At 52.5% G+C, this 20,557-nt stretch overlaps 1 protein-coding gene across 1 annotated transcript in view; it reads right to left on the bottom strand.

Annotated features, from left to right (window-relative positions):
• Positions 1-18,072, bottom strand: part of LOC140187466 (uncharacterized) — a 52,757-nt gene extending 34,685 nt beyond the window's left edge. Inside the window, exons 1-8 of the mRNA XM_072242783.1 lie at positions 17,883-18,072; positions 13,413-13,541; positions 10,384-12,170; positions 8,873-9,065; positions 7,058-7,177; positions 4,502-4,594; positions 1,936-2,070; positions 310-403 (exon numbers count right to left, since the gene is read on the bottom strand). Coding sequence (XP_072098884.1) covers positions 310-403; positions 1,936-2,070; positions 4,502-4,594; positions 7,058-7,177; positions 8,873-9,065; positions 10,384-12,170; positions 13,413-13,541; positions 17,883-17,948 — 2,617 coding nt within the window. The 5' untranslated portion in view covers positions 17,949-18,072. The remainder of the gene's footprint in view (positions 1-309; positions 404-1,935; positions 2,071-4,501; positions 4,595-7,057; positions 7,178-8,872; positions 9,066-10,383; positions 12,171-13,412; positions 13,542-17,882) is intronic.
• Between the last annotated feature and the right edge of the window lie 2,485 nt (positions 18,073-20,557).

Raw genomic sequence — 20,557 nt, 5'->3', positions numbered from 1 at the left:
ACAAATCCTTCCAGGCAAGGACGGTTTCAGTCCGCTGTCGAGGAGATACTCCACACTCACAAAGTCTTATGGCAGTCTCCAAAACCATTCTTTGGCAATTTTACAACTTTCGCAGACAGAGTTGTGAGCATCTCTCAGTACACCCCTCCCTCAGTACCGTCCTCCCTCAATAACACCTCTCCCTGTATCGTCCTCCCTCAATAACACCTCTCCCTATATCGTCCTCCCTCAATAACACCCCTCCCGATGTGTGACCCTCCCTCAGTAACTCTCTTCCCACGGTAACGTTGTCCCTCCCTTGGTACCTACCAGAACTGAGCTGCTGTTTCTCAGCGGTCACCTGCTTCACTGTGCCCAACACCTCACGCAGCCTTTCCATGGAATTCTCCAACTCCTGGTGCATCTGGGACAAAGAACATGTCCAGTTTAATCTGAGGCAAGTCTGGCACCCCAACTGAGGAAGAAGTTGCCAGCAGAGAACCCACTAAAGACTCCTGAACCTGTTCGTTTCTGATGAGGAGGTGCAAGAATGGGTTAGTACACGACACGCAGGTTGGCGGAGTTGTGGATGGTGTAGATTACAACGGCACAATGGCATGATGCAGCGCTGGGCTGAGAAGAGGCAGTTCGATCTGGAAATGTGCAAAGTGGTGCAGAGTGCAGGATTGTTAATGGGAATCTTGGGCTTCATGTTGATGGATTCCTCAGAGTTGCAGCACAACTTGACAGGCTGGTTGAGAAGGCATTTGGTGTGTCGGCCTTCATTAGTTGGAGGATTGAGTTCAAGAGCAGCAGGTAATATTGTCACTCTGTAAAACCCTGGTTAGACCACACTGGGAATACTGTGCTCAGTTCTGGTTGTCTCATTGTAGGAAGGATGTGGAAGCTTTAGAGAGGGTGCAGAGGAGATTCACCAGGATGCTGCCTGGATTAGAGAGCATGTTCTTGTCAGGATAGGACGAGCGAGCTAGGGATTTTCTCTCTTGAGCGGAGGATGGGAAGTGACTTGACAGAGGTGTACAAGGTGTACAAGTCAAAGTACATTATTATTAAATTATGTATGTAATACACAACCCTGAGATTCATCTTCCAACAAACAGACTGCAAACCAAGAGCCAGCGCGTTCAAAGAAAGTCAAACCCCTTCCCAAAGATGGTAAGTGGAGAGTCTGAGACTTTTCCCAAGGACAGAAATGGCTAACCCAAGGGGGCATAATTTTAATGAGATAGGAGGAAAGACTAGGGGAGGATGTGAGTAGGGTTTTTACACACACACGCGCGCACAGACACAGAGGGTACGTGGAACCCGGTGTCAGGGCGGTGGTTCAGGCAGCTACGTTAGTGACATTTAGATTAGAACGTGGATGGTAGAAAAATGGAGGGTTATGTGGGAAGGAAGGGTTAGATTGATCACCAAGACATATTTCACTGTACATTTCTGTCTGGATGCTCATGAGACAAACAGAGCTAATCTCATCTGAAACACGGGGACTGGGGACAGGAATGCAGTCTCAGTGTCATGTTGCAACATTCAGATCTGCAGGAACGTTGGTAGAATAGGAATGGGGGGAAAGAGGGGGAGAGATTATTGATTATTCCCTCAGTTATTGATCAATAAGCAGCTAATTGTTGCAGAGCCACCAGTGAATGGATGCCATCAGGCAATTGCTTCCTCAGTCTCACACACAACGCTGGAAAACTCAGCAGGTCAGGCAGCGTCTATGGAGGGAAAGAAGCAGTCCACATGGACTGTACACGTTTCCTGACCTGCTGAGTTCCTGCAGCGTTCAGTACGCGCTGCTTCCAGCCTCGCATTTAGTGAATCAGCCCTCGCTGGAGAACTGGGAATGCCATCACTGCTCCGGGGCTGACACAGGGCTCGCTGGGGGAGGGTGGGGAGAAGGTTGCGGGAACGGGGAGCCGAGGAGGCACTTACATTCACCCTGCTCCACTCGGCCTCTGCGGCTTGGCTCTTCAGCGCTGCGGCCTCCTCCCGGGCCTCGCTGACTGCCCGGGCCATCGCTCGGAGCGCCTGGGTGCTCTCACGGGCCAGCTGCCTGGCATCCTGCAGCTGCGATGACAGAACACAGTTAGTGCAACACCAAAACAGCTCAGGGCATCGGGGATCCCAGCATTGTGACCATGGGGGTTTCCTCCGCGTTCCAAGTTCATTGGCTACATGGGTGGAAATGGACGGAGGGAGTGGACACAAGGTTGGGGGTAGATCAGGGTGACACGGGAGCTCAGCAGCTCGTGTTACTCGTTACCCGGGACCTGACAGAGTGTTCCCTCGGACCTTGAAGGAGACTAGTGTTGAAATTGCGGGGGCCCTGGCAGAAATATTTAAAATGTCGCTGTGTACAGGTGAGGTGCCGGAGAATTGGAGAGTGGCTCATGTTGTTCCATTGTTTAAAAAAGGATCGAAAAGTAATCCGGGAAATTATAGGCCGGTGAGTTTAACGTTGGTAGTAGGTAAGTTATTGGAGGGAGTACTAAGAGACAGAATCTACAAGCATTTGGATAGACAGGGGCTTATTAGGGAGAGTCAACATGGCTTTGTGCGTGGCAGGTCATGTCTAACCAATCTGTTGGAGTTTTTCGAGGAGGTTACCAGGAAAGTGGATGAAGGGAAGGCAGTGGATATTGTCTACATGGACTTCAGTAAGGCCTTTGACAAGGTCCCGCATGGGAGGCTAGTTAGGAAAATTCAGTCGCTAGGTATACATGGAGAGGTGGTAAATTGGACTAGACATTGGCTCGATGGAAGAAGCCAGAGAGTGGTGGTAAAGAATTGCTTCTCTGAGTGGAGGCCTGTGACTAGTGGTGTGCCACAGGGATCAGTGCTGGGTCCATTGTTATTTGTCATCTATATCAATGATCTGGATGATAATGTGGTAAATTGGATCAGCAAGTTTGCTGATGATACAAAGATTGGAGGTGTAGTGTACAGTGAAGAAGGTTTTCAGAGCCTGCAGAGGGACTTGGACCAGCTGGAAAAATGGGCTGAAAAATGGCAGATGGAGTTTAATACTGACAAGTGTGAGGTATTGCACGTTGGAAGGACAAACCAACGTAAAACATACAGGGTTAATGGTAAGGCACTGAGGAGTGCAGTGGAACAGAGGGATCTGGGAATACAGATACAAAATTCCCTAGAAGTGTCATCACAGGTCGATAGGGTCGTAAAGAGAGCTTTTGGTACATTGGCCTTTATTAATCGCAGTATTGAGTATAAGAGCTGGAATGTTATGATGAGGTTGTATAAGGCATTGGTGAGGCTGAATCTGGAGTATTGTGTTCAGTTTTGGTCACCAAATTACAGGAAGGATATAAATAAGGTTGAAAGAGTGCAGAGAAGGTTTACAAGGATGTTGCCAGGACTTGAGAAACTCAGTTACAGAGAAACGTTGAATAGGTGAGGACTTTATTTCCTGGAGTGTAGAAGAATGAGGGGAGATTTGATAGAGGTATATAAAATTATGATGGGTATAGATAGAGTGAATGCAAGCAGGCTTTTTCCACTGAGGCAAGGGGAGAAAAAAACCAGAGGACATGGGTTAAGGGTGAGGGGGGAAAAGTTTAAAGGGAACATTAGGGGGGGCTTCTTCACACAGAGAGTGGTGGGAGTATGGAATGAGCTGCCAGACGAGGTGGTAAATGCGGGTTCTTTTTTAACATTTAAGAATAAATTGGACAGATACATGGATGGGAGGTGTATGGAAGGATATGGTCCGTGTGCAGGTCAGTGGGACTAGGCAGAAAATGGTTCGGCACAGCCAAGAAGGGCCAAAGGGCCTGTTTCTGTGCTGTAGTTTCTATGGTTCTATGGTTACAATGCCAGCAGTAAAGAGCAGCTTGATTCCCAACACGGTCTGTAAGGAGTTTGTACCTCCTCCCCGTGACTGCGTGGGCTTTCTCCGGGTATTCCGGTTTCCTTCCTCAGCCCAGAGGAGCCGGATTTGGCTGAGTAAGCTGTGCGGGTATGTTGTCACCAGGTGCACGTGTGACAGTTTCAGGCCGTCACCGGCACATCCCCGGACCGTGCTGGTCATTACACATCTCACTGTCTCCGAGGAGGTGTGACAAATGTAACTCATCTTTAATCACGGGCGATTGCAGAGCTCAGCTCTGTGCCTGTCAGTGAAGTAGCAAGAGGCCAGGGACATCTGGGCACTGACCATCTCCAAGCTGAGGGAGGTTAACCCCTTCCCCTTGGTGGACAACAGCATTCCCACCACGAGCATCAGGAGGGCCAGCCGCTCGAGCACCACGATCACATAAAACACCCAGATGGAGGAGCAAGGAGGTGGTGGCACAGCTGGTGATGGGGGGAGTGGGGACAGGCACCTCCGCCCTGTCCGTCGCCTGCTGTATCGTGGAGTCCCAGGACTGACCACACTCACTCCAGCAGACAGCCATCTCACAGGGGGCCTAGTGCTGATGGGAAGATGTCCCCAGACACGTGTCCCAGTCGGTGGGATCTCTGGTCTCCATTCCCTCACCTGCTCGAACATCCGCTCTCGTTCCCTCTGCATCTCCTCGCAAGCAGTGTCGGCGGCTGATAGGCTGTCCTCCACCTCATCCTGCAGGGAATTCTGTAGGGAAACAACGGAATACACTCAATCACCCAGATCTGCACCTGAGTCCCCAAACCCAGACCCCCTCCCGCACCCAGACCCCCCTCCCAAACACAGACGCCCTCCCAAACCCACTCCCGCATCCTGACCCCCCACAAACCCAGACTCCCTCCCAGACCCAGCCCAGACCCCTCTCCCGCACCCAGACCCCCCTCCCAAACACAGACACCCTCCCAAACCCACTCCCAGACCCCTCTCCCGCACCCAGACCCCCCCCAAACACAGATGCCCTCCCAAACCCACTCCCGCACCCTGACCCCCCACAAACCCAGACCCCCTCCCAAACCCACTCCTACACCCTGACCCCCCACAAACCCAGACCCCCTCCCGCACCCAGACCCCCCTTCCAAACACAGACGCCCTCCCAAACCCACTCCCGCACCCTGACCCCCCACAAACCCAGACGCCCTCCCAGACCCAGACACCGCCCAGACCCCCTCCTAAACACAGACACCCCCAGACCCCCTCCCAGACCCAGACACCACCCAGACCCCCTCCCAGACCCAGACCCTTCTCCCGCACCCAGACCCCCCTCCCAAACACAGACGCCCTCCCAAACCCACTCCCGCACCGACCCCCACAAACCCAGACCCCCTCCCAAACCCACTCCTGCACCCTGACCCCCCACAAACCCAGAGCCCCTCCCAGACCCAGACCCCCCTCCCAAACAGACGCCCTCCCAAACCCACTCCCGCACCCTGACCCTCCACAAACTCAGACACCGCCCAGACCCCCTCCCAAACCCAGACCCCATGCAGATCCCAGAGCAGAACATAGAATATACAAGCAGAATTAGGCCATTCAGCCCATCGAGTCTCCTCCACCATGGCTGACTTATTATCCCTCTCAACCCCATTCTCCTGCCTTCTCCTCATAACTTTTGATGCCCTGACTAATCAAGAACCTCGCAACCTCTGCTTCAAATGTACCCAATGGCTTAGCCTCCATAGCAATAAATTCCACAGATACACCACCCTTCAGCCAAAGAAATTCCTCCTCATCTCTGTCCCTCCATTTGAGGCTGTGCCCTCTGGATCTAGACTACAACACTATAGGAAACAGTTCAATGTGTTTCCCCACCGCCCCCCCAACCATTCTTCTAAACGCTGGTGAGTACAGGCCTAGAGCCATCAAACACTCCTCTTCAGGTTAATAAATGAATTGGTCATTGTAAGTTGTCCTGTAATTAGGCTGGGGTTAAACGGAGAGTTTCTGGAGAGTGAGACCCAGTGGGTTAAATGGAGAGTGGCCAGCCGGCGAGACTCAGTGGGCCAGAAATAGAGACGGCTCTGACCCTTCTTGTAGACAGCCTCAGTGTTCTTTGACCAGTCCAGTTTATTGTCAATTCGTAACCCCAGGTATTTGTAATCCTCCACCATGTCCACACTGACCCCCTGGATGGAAACAGGGGTCACTGGTACCTTAGCTCTCCTCAGGTCTACCACCAGCTCCTTAGTCTTTTTCACATTAAGCTGCAGATAATTCTGCTCACACCATGTTTCCCCCGAGATCAATAAAGTATGACTATGACTAAGGCCCTGTTTCAAGCTGTATTTCTAAATAAATAAATGTTAACTTTTCACTCCAGGGATAATCGTTGTGAAGAGACACACCCAAAGTGCTGGAGGAACTCAGCAAGGCAGGCAGCATCTATGGAAAAGAGTAAACAGTCAACGTTTCGGACCGAGCCCCTTCATCAGGACTCAAGGGTCTCGGTCCGAAACGTCGACTGTTTACTCTTTTCCGTCGGCGCTGCTGGCCTGCTGAGTTCCTTCAGCATTTTGTGCGTACTGCTTTGGATTTCCAGCAACTGCAGATTTTCTTGTGTTTGTAATCATTCCTGTGAACCTCCTCGGGACCCCCTCTGATGCCAGCCCATCCATTCTTAGGTAACTCATAATATTCCAAGTGAGGTTTGACCAGTGCTTTCTAAATCTTCAACATAATATCCTTGCTCTTACATTCTAGTCCTCTCGAAATGAATGCTAACATTGCATTTGCCTTCCTCACTACCGACTCAACCTGCAAGTTAACCTTTGATCCTGCGCAAGGTCCCTTCACAGCTCCAGTTTCTAAATTTGCTCCCTCTTTAGAAAACAGTCTACCCTCTATTCCTTCTCCCAAAGTGAATGACCATACACTTCCCTGCACTATATTTCATCTGCCACTCTTCGCCCATTCTCCCAGTCTGTCCAAGTCCTTGTTTCCTCAACACTATCTGCCCCCTCACCTTACTTCATATTGTCCACAAACCTGGCCACAAAGCCAGTTTCCCCACCGTGCAAATCATTGACGTACAATGTGAAAAGAAGTGTTAGCAATACCGACCAACCCCTGTGGGACACTGGTCACTGGCAGCCAGCTTTCTTCCCACCCTTCACCGTGCCGGTCAGCCGAGCCCCTACGCATGTGTGGACTCGCCTGCTGATGCTGGAAGGTGAAGATGGCGGAGTAGAGCTGTTGGCACTGCTGCAGCCCGAGCTCCAGCTCTCGCAGCCTGCTGGCCTGCTCCAAGTACAGCTGCCGGTAATGCTCCTCCACCTGCGGAAAGGCAGGAACGACGGGTGAGCACACAACACACACAGAATGCCGGTGGACGCAGCAGGCCAGGCAGCGTCTATAGGAAGTGCAGTCGACGTTTCCGGCTGAGACCCTTCGTCAGGACTGTGGGTTTCCTCTGGGTGATCTGGTTTCCTCCCACAATCCAAAGACGTACGGGTCAGAAGGTTAATTGGTCAATGAAAATTGTGCTGTGATTAGACTAGTGGTAAATAGATAAGTTGCTGGGTCGTGTGGCTAGTGGGCCGGATGAGCCCGTTCTGTGCTGAATGAAGGGTGAGACAGATAGTTAATGGGACACGGGACACATCAGAAAGGATGGGATAGGGTACGTTCTTTCCTCTAGAAAGGGGAGGCTGGAGGTTGCCTCGACATGTTGATGTGTCCTCACAGGCAAAACCAGAGCCCTCACTCGCAGCTGGGAATTCAGATGGTCCCTGCTTCCCAGACCAGGGGGCAATTAGAATCAGGGTTATTAGCACTGACATGCGATGTGAAGTTCTTTGCTTTGTGACAGCATCGCAGTGCAAAGGCCAATCTATAAATTAGAAAACAATTAAACAGTGAAAAGAATAGGAATGATGAGGTAGTGCTGATGGACTGTTGGGAACTCTGGTGGTGGAAGCGAAGGGGCTGTTTCTGAATCGTTGAGTGTGGGTCTTCGTGCTCCCACACCGGCTGCCCAATGAGAAGAGGGCATGCTCGAGATGGGGGGGTCCTCAATCGATCCACGAACACCCCTTCTCTTGTTGCACCATGTAGTTTTTAATTTATATTTTTATCATTATTTATATGCAGTAATGATTGAAGATAAGCCAGCCGGCAGAGCAGTGGCATCCACAACAGACTTCAAGGTCAGTGGTGTCAGGTTCGAATCTGGCCGGCTCCTTGCACGCCTTCCATTCCTGATGGGTTGAATGTTGAGCTGGCAACTCGGCCTCGTAAAGAACAGACGGACGGTACAGAAATGGCCCGACGCGCCACAAGACGCGGAGAGGAACAAGAGAGAACAACAAGTGGCATGTCTTTAACGATGGAAGCGGCCTTTCTGGGGTCAGGTGAAAGAGATGGGTTTAAGGGCAGGCTGGATAACGTCAGACAGGGAATAGGAGGGAGTGGAAACAGGGCCAGTAACATCATGAAGGATCCCACCCACCCTGGTCATGGACTGTTTGTCCCACTCCCATTAGGGAGGCGGCTATGGAGCATCTACACCAAGACCACCAGACTCAAAAACTGTTACTTTCCCCAAGCAGTGAGGCTGATCAACACCTCCACCCACTCACCCACCCCTCCACACCCCCAACCACCACTACTTTATCATTTCCTGTCAGTCACTCCTGTACCCAGTGTCACTTTATGGACATACAATCAATCTGTGTAGAGAAGCTCTGTGTTTATATTTATTGTGTTTTTTATTACTGTGTTCTTTATCTTGTTGTGTTTTTTTTATGCTGCACAGGATCTGCAGAAACAATTATTTCATTCTCCTTTACACGTGTGTACTGGAATTTACATGAAACAGCCTTGATCTTGTGGGGGGCAGAGGGGAGCAGGGGCACAATGTACAAAGACTGGCACAGAATGGAAGGCCCGAGAGGGGTTCCTACATGATCATCGTTTTCCACGACAAAACATGAGCCCCAGGGGTCACAACCTCGGCACAGATGCCCTTACCTCGGGTGCCTGGGTACAGGTGGTCTGGGTGAAGGCCTCCCTCTGATCTGCTGGCCCCACACCCCGCTGAAGGCCCTTGCTCCTGGACAGGTCACTCAGCTGGCTGGACAGAACCTCGGTGATGAGCAGGGTTGTCTCCAGACGCCGTTCCAGCTCTCCCCGGGGCATGGTCTGCAGGTTCTCCAGGTTGATGCTGTGGGCAGCAAGGCAGTTATGGTTTAGGGACCAGACAGAAACAGGGGTCAGGACCCCTTTAGTAACGTACCCCAAGGTGTTGCAGAGTGTTAAGGTGGAGAGAGAGGCAGCACGATAGTGTAGTACTTAGTGCAACCACTACATACAGAACCAGAGATCAGAGTTCAATTGCCTCCGCGGTCGGTAAGGAGTTTCTACGTTCTCCCTGTGATCACACGAGTGTCCTCCCACATCCCAAAGGCAAAGGCGTACGGGTTAGGGTCAGGGAGTTACACTGGCGCCAGAAGTGTGGTGAATTTGCAGGCTACCCCCGACACATCCTCGGATTGTGTTAGTTGTTGACACAATCGACACATTTCAGTGTTTCAATGTACATGTGGCAATAAAGGTTAAGATCTATCACCAGGACTGATTGATGCTTGGAGGACAAATTCAGCAGCACACAGTCCACATTTCCAGGACATCTCTCTCTGCCTGCTGTACTGAACCCCAGCCTCCCCAAGTAACAGTTCTAGTCTGACCCTCTAAACCAGAGGTTCCCGACCTTTTTTATGCTGTGGAGCCGTACCGTAAACAGAGGGGTCTGCAGATGGCAGGTTGGGAATCTCTGTCCTAAAATATCCTGCACACTGAATTAGCCGGAGCTGCATAGGGCAGTCACACTGCCTGGGAGCTTGAGGACACCACCAATGCGGGAAAGGGCCGGGCTGGTTGTCAGAGAGCAGGACTCTGGGGCTCCCACCTCCACCAGAAACCGGGAGGGGAGTGAAGAATACTGTTACAGATGAAGGAAAAGGGGAGGAGGACCAGCTGAGGGTGACTTTGAGGTGCACCGCGGATATCTCCTGTGGGATCAGTATTACTGCCCCGGGGAGGGCAGGAAGAGGGGCTGCCTCTCCCCTCAGCAGCGGGCAGAGGTAACACAAGAGATTCAGCTGATGCTGGAATTCCAGGACAACACACACCAGACGTTGGAGGAACTCAGCAGGTCAGGCAGCACCTACAAGAGGGTAATTATCAGCCACTGTTCCAGGCTGAGACCCTGCATCAGAACCCGGACTATCTCAGCCCAAAACATCAACAGTTTTTTTGCCCCCATAGACGCTGCCTGACCTGCTGAGCTCCTCCAGCATGTTGAGTGCGTTTCTTAATACAACTGGGTGTCTTGGCGGGGAATTGGCCTCGTCTCAGTGGGGCTGTGAGACGGTGAGAGTGAGAGGGAAGCAGAGTCGAGCAGCGACACCAACACTTGCCCCGCTTGGCCGCCGGATTCGGTCTCTGGGTGGGTACTGCCCACCCAACGATCCCCAACTTACTTCCAGAGCAGAGAGTCCGTCAGCACCGCGCTGTCCGTCGTGCTCCCCCTGGAATCCTCCACCGCGGAGGTGTTGACATCGCTGTCCGCCAGGCTGACGGGGGTCATACAAGTGGCGACGCAGTGCGACCCCAGGGGAGTAATCCCTGTGCTGACGTCTCGGCAGGTGACCCTCCTGGTGCCGAGCTGTGCCGCCAGCAGCTTCCAGGTGTCCGCGGGTGTCCGAGCGCTGGCTGGGTGGATCAGACAGGTCAGCGCGCAGGACGCAGGGGCTGGCAACGGGCTCGTGCCCAGCTCCGCCCAATCCACGGCCTCCTCGGTCTGCACCTCCACCGCGGGCTCGGCCCGCTCCTTCACCTCCTCAGTCTGCACTGTGCCCGTCTCCACCTCCTCTGTCTGCACTGTGCCCGTCTCCACCTCCTCTGTCTGCACTGTGCCCCTCTGCACCTCCTCTGTCTGCACTGTGCCCCTCTGCACCTCCTCTGTCTGCACTGTGCCCATCTCCACCTCCTCTGTCTGCACTGTGCCCCTCTGCACCTCCTCTGTCTGCACTGTGCCCCTCTGCACCTCCTCTGTCTGCACTGTGCCCCTCTGCACCTCCTCAGTCTGCACTGTGCCCGTCTCCGTCTTCTGCTCCTCCACTTCCTCGGTCTGCACTGAGCCCTCATCCAACACCCTCCCTGTGCCAGCCTCTACCTGTGCCTCACCCTCCTCCATCCTCCCCTCTTCCTTCTCCAGCCCCTTGGCCTCGTCCTCTGCCCTCCTCTCATCATCCTCAATCTCCAGCACCTGCCCCTCACCTTCCTCCTCAGCCTGTGCCCTACCCAGCTGCTCCTCGCATTCGTCGGCCAGCACCGGTACCCTGCCCTCGACAGGCGCCAGTGCCAATGCCGGCTGCCGCCGTCTCTCTGTACGGGGCTGCTCCAGGTCACTGGGACTCGAGACACAGAGAGGAGGGGAGTCTGCTCCAGTGTGTACAGCAAGGATTGCTTCTGGGTTCCCCTGTATCTCTGCTCGAGCCTCGTCCTGGGGCCACGCTGCCCTGTCCCCAGACGGGACTCCTGCCTCCTGGTCTGACATTCTTGGCTGCTCCCACTCTCCTGCTATTGGCAGCTGCTCTCCCCCCGTGGGCAGCGGAACACACTGCCCCCCGTCATCGGCATTCAACCCCTCCCCTTCTCTGGCTGTGCAAAGCCTCTTCCTTTTTCCTAACCTCACCCCCTCTTTGCTGGCAGGTGACGCCTCTCCATCTCCCCTCACTCTCACAGACTCCGAGCGGGAGGGTAGGGCTGGATGATTGGGTGGGCGTAGGACCAGAGGCTCGAGTGACGCCTCCTCGGTACCGTCACAGACAGGCTCGGGCCCGGGGCCAGACGGCAGCAAGCTTGCCCCACCAGCTGGGATCGCGGGGGACCCTGCCTTCAGTCCAGCCGCGACAGTGACTGCTGTCTCTGGTCCCTGCTGCCCCAGCTCCACAGATCCAGCCACAATGACTGACGGCTCTGGATCCTCCCGTGTCTCAGTAACGACCGTCCGGACAGCGTTGCTGCACGTTCCCCGAGGCAGGTCGCCGTGGTTTACCTGCGGGGACGAGGGGCCTTCGCTGGCTGTGGGTTCAGGAGTCCCAGTGGGTAGTGAGCTCGTGTCACTGAAGCCCCCAGCTGTCGGGGGCACCAAAGGGAGCCGGTCCCATACCCAGGGAGTACAGACCACTTCCTCCTCCTCCTCCACAAAGATATTCCTGCAGAGGTCCTCGTAAACCAGCCTCGAGACGGGTAGGAAACCCTCCTGCAAAGAGCAAACACAGTCTCAGGAGAGAAACATACCGAGACCACAAAGTCAGCAACGCACCAGCTAGATGCAACGAGGAGGCAGCCCTCCCCGTGACTGCGTGGGTTTCCTCCGGGTGCTCCAGTTTCCTCCCACAGTCCAAAGACCTGCCGGTTAGGGTGGGTGAACGTGGGCGTGCTATATTGGTAGTGGAATGTGGCTGCCCCCAGCACATTCTGAAACTGCGTAGGTCAGTCAGGCAAACGATGCATTTCATTGTATGTTTCAATGTACATGTCAAAAATAAAAATAATCTTTAATCTTTACAGACATTTTCATTTCAACTCGGAGGTGGAAACTGCATTCATACTGTAGTTAAGAAGGCATATGGTGTGTTGACCTTTATTAGTGGGGATTGAGTTCAAGAATCATGAGACAACACTGCAGCTCTATAAAATCCTGGTTAGACCTCGCTGGGAATGTCGTGCTCATTTCTGCCCACCTCATCGTAGGAAGGATGTGAGAGGTTGCACAGGAGATTTACCAGGATGCTGCCTGGATTTGAGAGCGTGTCTTATGAGGACAGGTTGTGTGAATGAAGGCTTTTCTCTGTAGAATATAGCAGGATGAGAGGTGATTTTGATAGAGGTGTACAAGATGATAAGAGGCACAGGCAGAGTGGACAGTCAGAGACTTTTCCCCCGGGTAGAGGTGGCAAATAGGAGGGGATGAATTTAAGCTAATTGGATGAAAGTATGGGGGGGTGGGTGGGAGAGATGTCCGAGGTAGGTTTGTTTGGGCTCCCCCGCTCACACAGATGGCAGTGGGTGTGTGTGTGGAATTTGCTGCTGGGGTGGTGGTACAGCCAGATTCATGAGGGACATCTGAGAGACTCTTGCATAGGCACGGATGATAGAAAAATGGAAGGAAGGGTTAGATTGTCTTTAGAGCAGATTAAAAGATTGGCATTACATTTTGGGCTGAAGGGCCTGTACTGTTCTATGTTCTTCACTGGGATCTGGTGGAGAACAAAGAAGAATTTGGATGCAGTCAGAGGTTTCTGGAAAAGCTGAAGGGTACTGGGAGTGGAGGAGCTAGTGGGCAGGGGGCAAGCGTTGGAATAAGGCCAGGCAGCAAGTTGCAGGGAAAGGCAGAGATGGGGGTTTTCACAGCCACCGGGCGAGGCGGAGCTGTGCGCGTGTGCAGTAACGTGGCTGAACTGGAAGCGCGCAGTGCGCAGTACCACTCTCACGTACTCACCTCCAGGCGCAGCCCGCGCAGCAGCGGGGTCAGGCCGCTGGCCGCTCGGCTGCAGCTCCGCACGTCTCGCTGAGCACTGCACTGCGGCGCCAACTCCTGCAACGGGACCCGGCCGCATTTCCTGCTCGGCTGCGGGGGAAGACAAGGGAACAGTCAGCGTCAAACGGACAGGACACAGGGCACTGCAGGGTCCTGCTCGGCTGCGGGGGAAGACAAGGGAACAGTCAGCGTCAAACGGACAGGACACAGGGCACTGCAGGGTCCTGCTCGGCTGCGGGGGAAGACAAGGGAACAGTCAGCGTCAAACGGACAGGACACAGGGCACTGCAGGGTCCTGCTCGGCTGCGGGGGAAGACAAGGGAACAGTCAGCGTCAAACGGACAGGACACAGGGCACCGCAGGGTCCTGCTCGGCTGCGGGGGAAGACAAGGGAACAGTCAGCGTCAAACGGACAGGACACAGGGCACTGCAGGGTCCTGCTGGGCTGCGGGGGAAGACAAGGGAACAGTCAGCGTCAAACGGACAGGACACAGGGCACTGCAGGGTCCTGCTGGGCTGCGGGGGAAGACAAGGGAACAGTCAGCGTCAAACGGACAGGACACAGGGCACTGCAGGGTCCTGCTCGGCTGCGGGGGAAGACAAGGGAACAGTCAGCGTCAAACGGACAGGACACAGGGCACTGCAGGGTCCTGCTGGGCTGCGGGGGAAGACAAGGGAACAGTCAGCGTCAAACGGACAGGACACAGGGCACTGCAGGGTCCTGCTGGGCTGCGGGGGAAGACAAGGGAACAGTCAGCGTCAAACGGACAGGACACAGGGCACTGCAGGGTCCTGCTCGGCTGCGGGGGAAGACAAGGGAACAGTCAGCGTCAAACGGACAGGACACAGGGCACTGCAGGGTCCTGCTGGGCTGCGGGGGAAGACAAGGGAACAGTCAGCGTCAAACGGACAGGACACAGGGCACTGCAGGGTCCTGCTCGGCTGCGGGGGAAGACAAGGGAACAGTCAGCGTCAAACGGACAGGACACAGGGCACTGCAGGGTCCTGCTCGGCTGCGGGGGAAGACAAGGGAACAGTCAGCGTCAAACGGACAGGACACAGGGCACTGCAGGGTCCTGCTCGGCTGCGGGGGAAGACAAGGGAACAGTCAGCGTCAAACGGACAGGACACAGGGCACTGCAGGGAGCTCAGCAGGTCAGGCAGCATCCACTAGGGGGTGAAGAGACAGTCAGCAATTCAGATCAAGACCCCTCATCGGCATCAAGTATTAGATTCAGGCAAACAGATCCGACAAACGTCTGGAGACCGAAGAGTTAACTGTTTCTCTCCTCACACACACTGCCAAACCTGACGGGTGTCTCCAGAATTTCTCGTTCCAGTTATGTATCGAGCTAAACGAAAGATCAGTGCGCGGCTGTGCGTGAATGCGTGTGACTGTGTGTGCTGTGATATGTACTGTCTGTATGTACATACATTCACACAGACACTGAATATTAGCAGACGTCTCTTAGTGACATGGCCTGAAGATTGACAGGTTGACATAGTGTGAGGTACACGTCTGTGTGAGAGGATAATGTTACTGACACTATGATAATAAAACAAGCAGTTGTGTAAATTTGTGAAACAACAGCAATAAAAGTTGAAAAGTGACGAGTGCAGGATGAGAGTGTGCCTGAGAGCTGGGGAGTGAAGGGGGGCAGCAGGGCATTCTGACGACAATAATTCAGAGAGAGTGTGGGGCTGGGGGGAGAGGTCTCTGACAATGCTGTTGGCACTGTGAATGCAGCGGTTCTGATACGTGCCTTAAACGGGGGAAGAGACCGTCAGCTCCTGCACCAAGATGCGTCAATTGGTCAATCTCCATAGACGGGTGGACATCAGAATGGGGTGGGGGGCTGTCACCCCCGCTCATCAATCTAGTTCCCTCCGTCCGAGAAACACTCAAAGACTCTGCCTCCACTGCCCCTTGAGGAAGGCAGTTCCAAAGTTCGAACACCCCAGCAGGAAAGAAACTACCTCATCAGGCGCCCCCTAACATTTAAAGTGACCCTCCACTTTGAGGTTCTTCCACAAGAGGAAACAGCAAATAAGATTGAAAAAGTAGAGAGAAAGTTTACAAGGGAGCTTATTAAAGGTTTTTAAGATTATGAGAGGCATAGAGAGTGAAGACAGACACCATCTTTTATCCAGGGTTGAAATGTCTAATACCAGAGGGCATGCATTAAGGCGAGAGGGGGTCATTTTAAAGGAGACGTGTAGGGCAAGTTTGTTACACGGAGAATGGTGGAGGCCTGGAACAGACAATAGACAATAGGTGTAGGAGTAGGCCATTCGGCCGTTCGAGCCAGCACCGCCATTCACTGTGATCATGGCTGATCATCCACAATCAGTGCCCTGTTCCTGCCTTATCCCCATATCCCTTGACTCCGCTATCTTTAAGAGCCCTATCTCACTCTTTTTTGAAAGAATTCAGAGAATCCTGAGGCAGAGCATTCCACAGATTCACAACCCTCTGTGTGAAAAAGTTTTTCCTCAACTCCGTTCTAAATTGTCTACCCCTCATTCTTAAACTGTGCTGCCTGGGGTGGTGGTAGAGGCAGCTACATCAGGGACTAGAAAAAAAATTCACCCCTCCATCAGAATTTTTCATGTTTTATTGTTTGACAACATTGAATCACGATGGATTCAATTTGCCTTCTGTTTTTACATTGATCAATAGAAAAAGACTTCCACATTCAAGTGAAAACAGATCTCTTCATTTTGACACGAGTCTTTTCCTGTTGATCAGCGTCAAAAAAAAAAGGCAAATTAAATCCACTGTGATTCAATGTTGTAAAACAATAAAACATGAAAATTTCCAAGAGGGATGAGTACTTTTTCTAGGCTCTGTATGTTAGGGAGGTTAAAATAGGCACATGAATATGAGGAAAATGGAAGAATAGGGACTTTGTGTAGGCAGAAGGAACTTGCTGGCCATTTGATTGCTCATTTAATTGGATGGCACCACATTGTGGGTCGAAGGGCCTTTCCTGTGCCGTTGCTGTGATGCGTGACGTGACGGCCTGAGTTACAGGGAAAGATTGAACAGGTTAGGACTTTATTGCCTAGAGCACAGGAGAACGAGGGGAGATCCGACTGAGGTATACAAGATTGAGGAATCCAAACAGGTTTGTTCCACTGCTGAGACTAGAACTCGAGGTCATGTCTTCAGGGTAAAAAAAAAAAATGAAATGTTTTAGGAGAATTTCTTCACTCAGAGGGAGGTGAGAGTGTGGAACGAGCTGCCAGCACAAATAGTGAATGTGGGCTTGATGGCAAAGTTCAAGAGAGGTTTGGAGAGGTACATGGATGGAAGGGGTATGGAGGGTGCAGGTCAATGGGACTAGGCAGAATAACAGTTCAGCATGGACTAGATGGGCCGAAGGATCTATTTCAGAGCTGTGATGCTCTTCACATCAACCCTGTCAAAATTGCTCTGGATGTTTTGTTTCAATCTTCTCCTCTCACTGCAGCAGACACAAGCCTAGTCTGTCCATCCTTTAACACAACAGCACAGTTCAGACCCTTTGACCCAGGGCGTTGCAACATCGTTTTAAATCTACTCCAAGATTAATTTAATCCTTTTTTCCCCATAGAGTCTACAATCTTTCTTTCACTTATGTGCCTAAGAGTCTCTTAAATATTCATAAAGTATCTGCCTCCAACACCACCCCGGCAGTGCATTCCACACACGCACCACTCTGTGTAAAAAAACTCTCCTCTGACTACACTTCCCAGCAAACCCATTAAAATTATGACCCCTCGTATTGGCTATTTCAACCCTGGGAAAAAGTTTCTGGCTGTCCACTTTTACCATCTTGTACACCTCTGTCACGTCACCTCGCATCAGCCTTCACCCCAGGTGAAAAGCCCTGGCTCGCTCGACCTGTCCTCATAAGACACGTTCTCTAATCCAGGCAGCATCCTGGTAAATCTCCTCTGCTAATGGCATTCCAGGTAACAGTGTGACAAATCTGCTCTGAACCACCTCCAAAATGTATCTGTATTCCACACACAGCACAGCCTCCAGACCCCTCAAAGTGAACAACTACATTACTTGACCTATCGACAAACTAGCCTTTTGCGAAACCCACAGCCAGGACACCGCGATTTCTTTGCATAGTCTAGACAGTCTCTCTCCCTTTCCCACTTTCACACTCGGTCGAGTTGTGGAACCGAGTTCGCCCCTGACTGGGGATGGATTTTCCTTTAGAGACGCAGCGTGGAATAGACCGCCGGAGCCCAGGATGCACACAGGACAGTTGACAGTGACCAACTAACGCCTTTGGACTGTGGGAGGAAACCCGAGCAGCCACGGGGAGAGCGTAGCGACCCGCTACGGGGGCGCTGGGACCGCCGGAGATTATCATCACCTCCCGAGAGCAACCCACTTCCCTGGCCTTGACCCCAACCCCGTCTCCCGTCACCTACGGTGCTAGGCCGCTGGTCATCACTCTCCACCGACGAGGACTTCACCGACTGCCGCTCGCCGAACATGGTCCCCTCGCCTGGGGAGGGGAGAGAGGGAGAGAGGAGCGCCGTCAGCAGGCGGAGGGCCGGCTGTGAGCGGAGTGGGACCGGCAGCCGTACCTCCCGACCTCCGTCTCCTCGTTCGCTCCGGTTCCACCAATTTCAAATCTACCGCCCCTTCACTCATTGGCCGCTCCGCCAACGGGAGCCGGTGACGACATCACGCCGCGCCGGTCGCCAAGAACGAGGAGGATGAACTGGAACCAAGAGGAGACGGGCTGCTGCAGCGCCGCCACCGATCGGAGGCCGTTCCTGCAATCTCTCCCCAAAGCGCCCAGCGACCTCCTCCCTCCATGGACGCTGCTCGACCCGCTGAGTTTCTCCAGCGCCGTGTGTGTGTGTGTGTGTGTGTTTGTTGTTGCTTCCCCCTCAGCCTGCAGAACCTTCCTTTTCACATCCTGTCCCAGCTATAAAACCACAGAGTGGAAACAGGCCCTTCGGCCCAACTGGTCAATGGTCAATGCTGACTACAATATCCTCCCAATTGCCCATATTTGACCCAAAACACTTCAAGCCCCTCGCTTCTATGTACTAAGTTTTCTGATGACTCTGCCATAGTTGGATGCATCAGCAAGGGAGATGAAGCTGAGTACAGGGCTACGGTAGGAAACTTTGTCACATGGTGTGAGCAGAATTATCTGCAGCTTAATGTGAAAAAGACTAAGGAGCTGGTGGTAGACCTGAGGAGAGCTAAGGTACCGGTGACCCCTGTTTCCATCCAAGGGGTCAGTGTGGACATGGTGGAGGATTACAAATACCTGGGGATACGAATTGACAATAAACTGGACTAGTCAAAGAACACTGAGGCTGTCTACAAGAAGGGTCAGAGCCGTCTCTATTTCCTGAGGAGACTGAGGCCCTTTAACATCTGCCGGACGATGCTGAGAATGTTCTACGAGTCTGTGGGGGCCAGTGCGATCATGTTTGCTGTTGTGTGCTGGGGCAGCAGGCTGAGGGTAGCAGACACCAACAGAATCAACAAACTCATTCGAAAGGCCAGTGATGTTGTGAGGATGGAACTGGATTCTCTGACAGTGGTGTCTGAAAAGAGGATGCTGTCCAAGTTGCATGCCATCTTGGACAATGTCTTCCATCCACTACATAATGTACTGGTTGGGCACAGGAGTACATTCAGCCAGAGACTCATTCCACCGAGATGCAGCACAGAGCGTCATAGGAAGTCATTCCTGCCTGTGGCCATCAAACTTTACAACTCCTCCCTTGGAGGGTCAGACACCCTGAGCCAATAGGCTGGTCCTGGACTTATTTCCTGGCATAATTTACATATTACTATTTAATTATTTATGGTTTTATTACTATTTAATTATTTATGATGCAACTGTAACGAAAACCAATTTCCCGCGGGATCAATAAAGTCTGACTATGATTATGACTATGCAAATGCCTCTTTAATATTGCAATTGTACCCACCTTGACTACTTCCTCTGGCAACTGGTTCCTCTGAATGAAGGCAAAGTAAATGAATGGACGAGGTCTCCTAACCCGTCCACACGTGGGAACACCTTCATCCACCCAGAGCACCTGCATCAGATTCCTTCACAACATAGAGCAGTACAGCCCTTCGGCCCACAAAGTTGCATTGAATCTATTAAATTAGTAATCAAATACCCAACTAAACTAACTGCTTCTGCCTACACACCCTTCCATTTTCCTCACATTCGTGCCAATCTCAACGTCTCTTATAAGTCTCTTATGTATCTGTGTCGACCACCACCCCAAGCCCTCACCACACTCTGCGTTTTTAAACAAACTTGCCCTCACATCTGAAATGACCCCCTCTCACCTTAAATGCATGTCCTCTGGTATTAGACATTTCAACTCATGGAACATATTAGTTTTTGTCTGTTCTGTCTGTGCCTCTCATAATCTTGTAAACCTCAATCAGATCTCCCTCAGCCTCCGTCACTCCAGAGAAAGTTTGTCCAACTGCTCATTACAGCTCGTGCCTTCTAATCCAGGCCACATCCTGGTGACCTCTTCTGCACCGTCTCTTAAACCTTGATACCCTTCCCAGAATGGGCTGACCAGATCTGTAAGCATTACTCCAGATGAGGCCTAACTGGAGTTTCGAGGGCTTTGACCTGAACTCTGCTCTGCTTCTCTATATTTGAAACTGTTGTATTTCTTTTACAACTTCCCCTGTTCCTAGGCGAACCATCCATCTTCTCTGATCTGTGTCCACGTCAGGACTATCCCACTACATCTCTTCTGCAGCTCTTCACAAGTTCCCTAAAGCTGGGGACCTGGAACTGCGGGCAGTGCTGTCCAGCTCAGGAGCTTCATTGCCCATTGATAGAACATGACAGGAAGGACCCGGGACCCGGGACCTGGGCACATTTCACAGGCCATCCGGGGCCTGTCACTGTAATTCCTCGTCTGACTCTGACCTATCAGTCCGGGGTCTCCTGTACCATCACCATGAGCAACAGCACCCCTCCCTCCATCTGGTCATAGAGTCACAGAGCACCACAGAACTGAAGCAGGCCATTCGGTCCATCCAGTCTCTGTCGAACTGTTACTCTGGGTAGACCCATCAAAGCCCATAGACTAGAGCT

The sequence above is a fragment of the Mobula birostris genome, chromosome 25, assembly GCF_030028105.1.
Source record: "Mobula birostris isolate sMobBir1 chromosome 25, sMobBir1.hap1, whole genome shotgun sequence".
Lineage (NCBI taxonomy): Eukaryota > Metazoa > Chordata > Chondrichthyes > Myliobatiformes > Myliobatidae > Mobula > Mobula birostris.
This window is presented reverse-complemented; position numbering and strand designations above follow the sequence as displayed.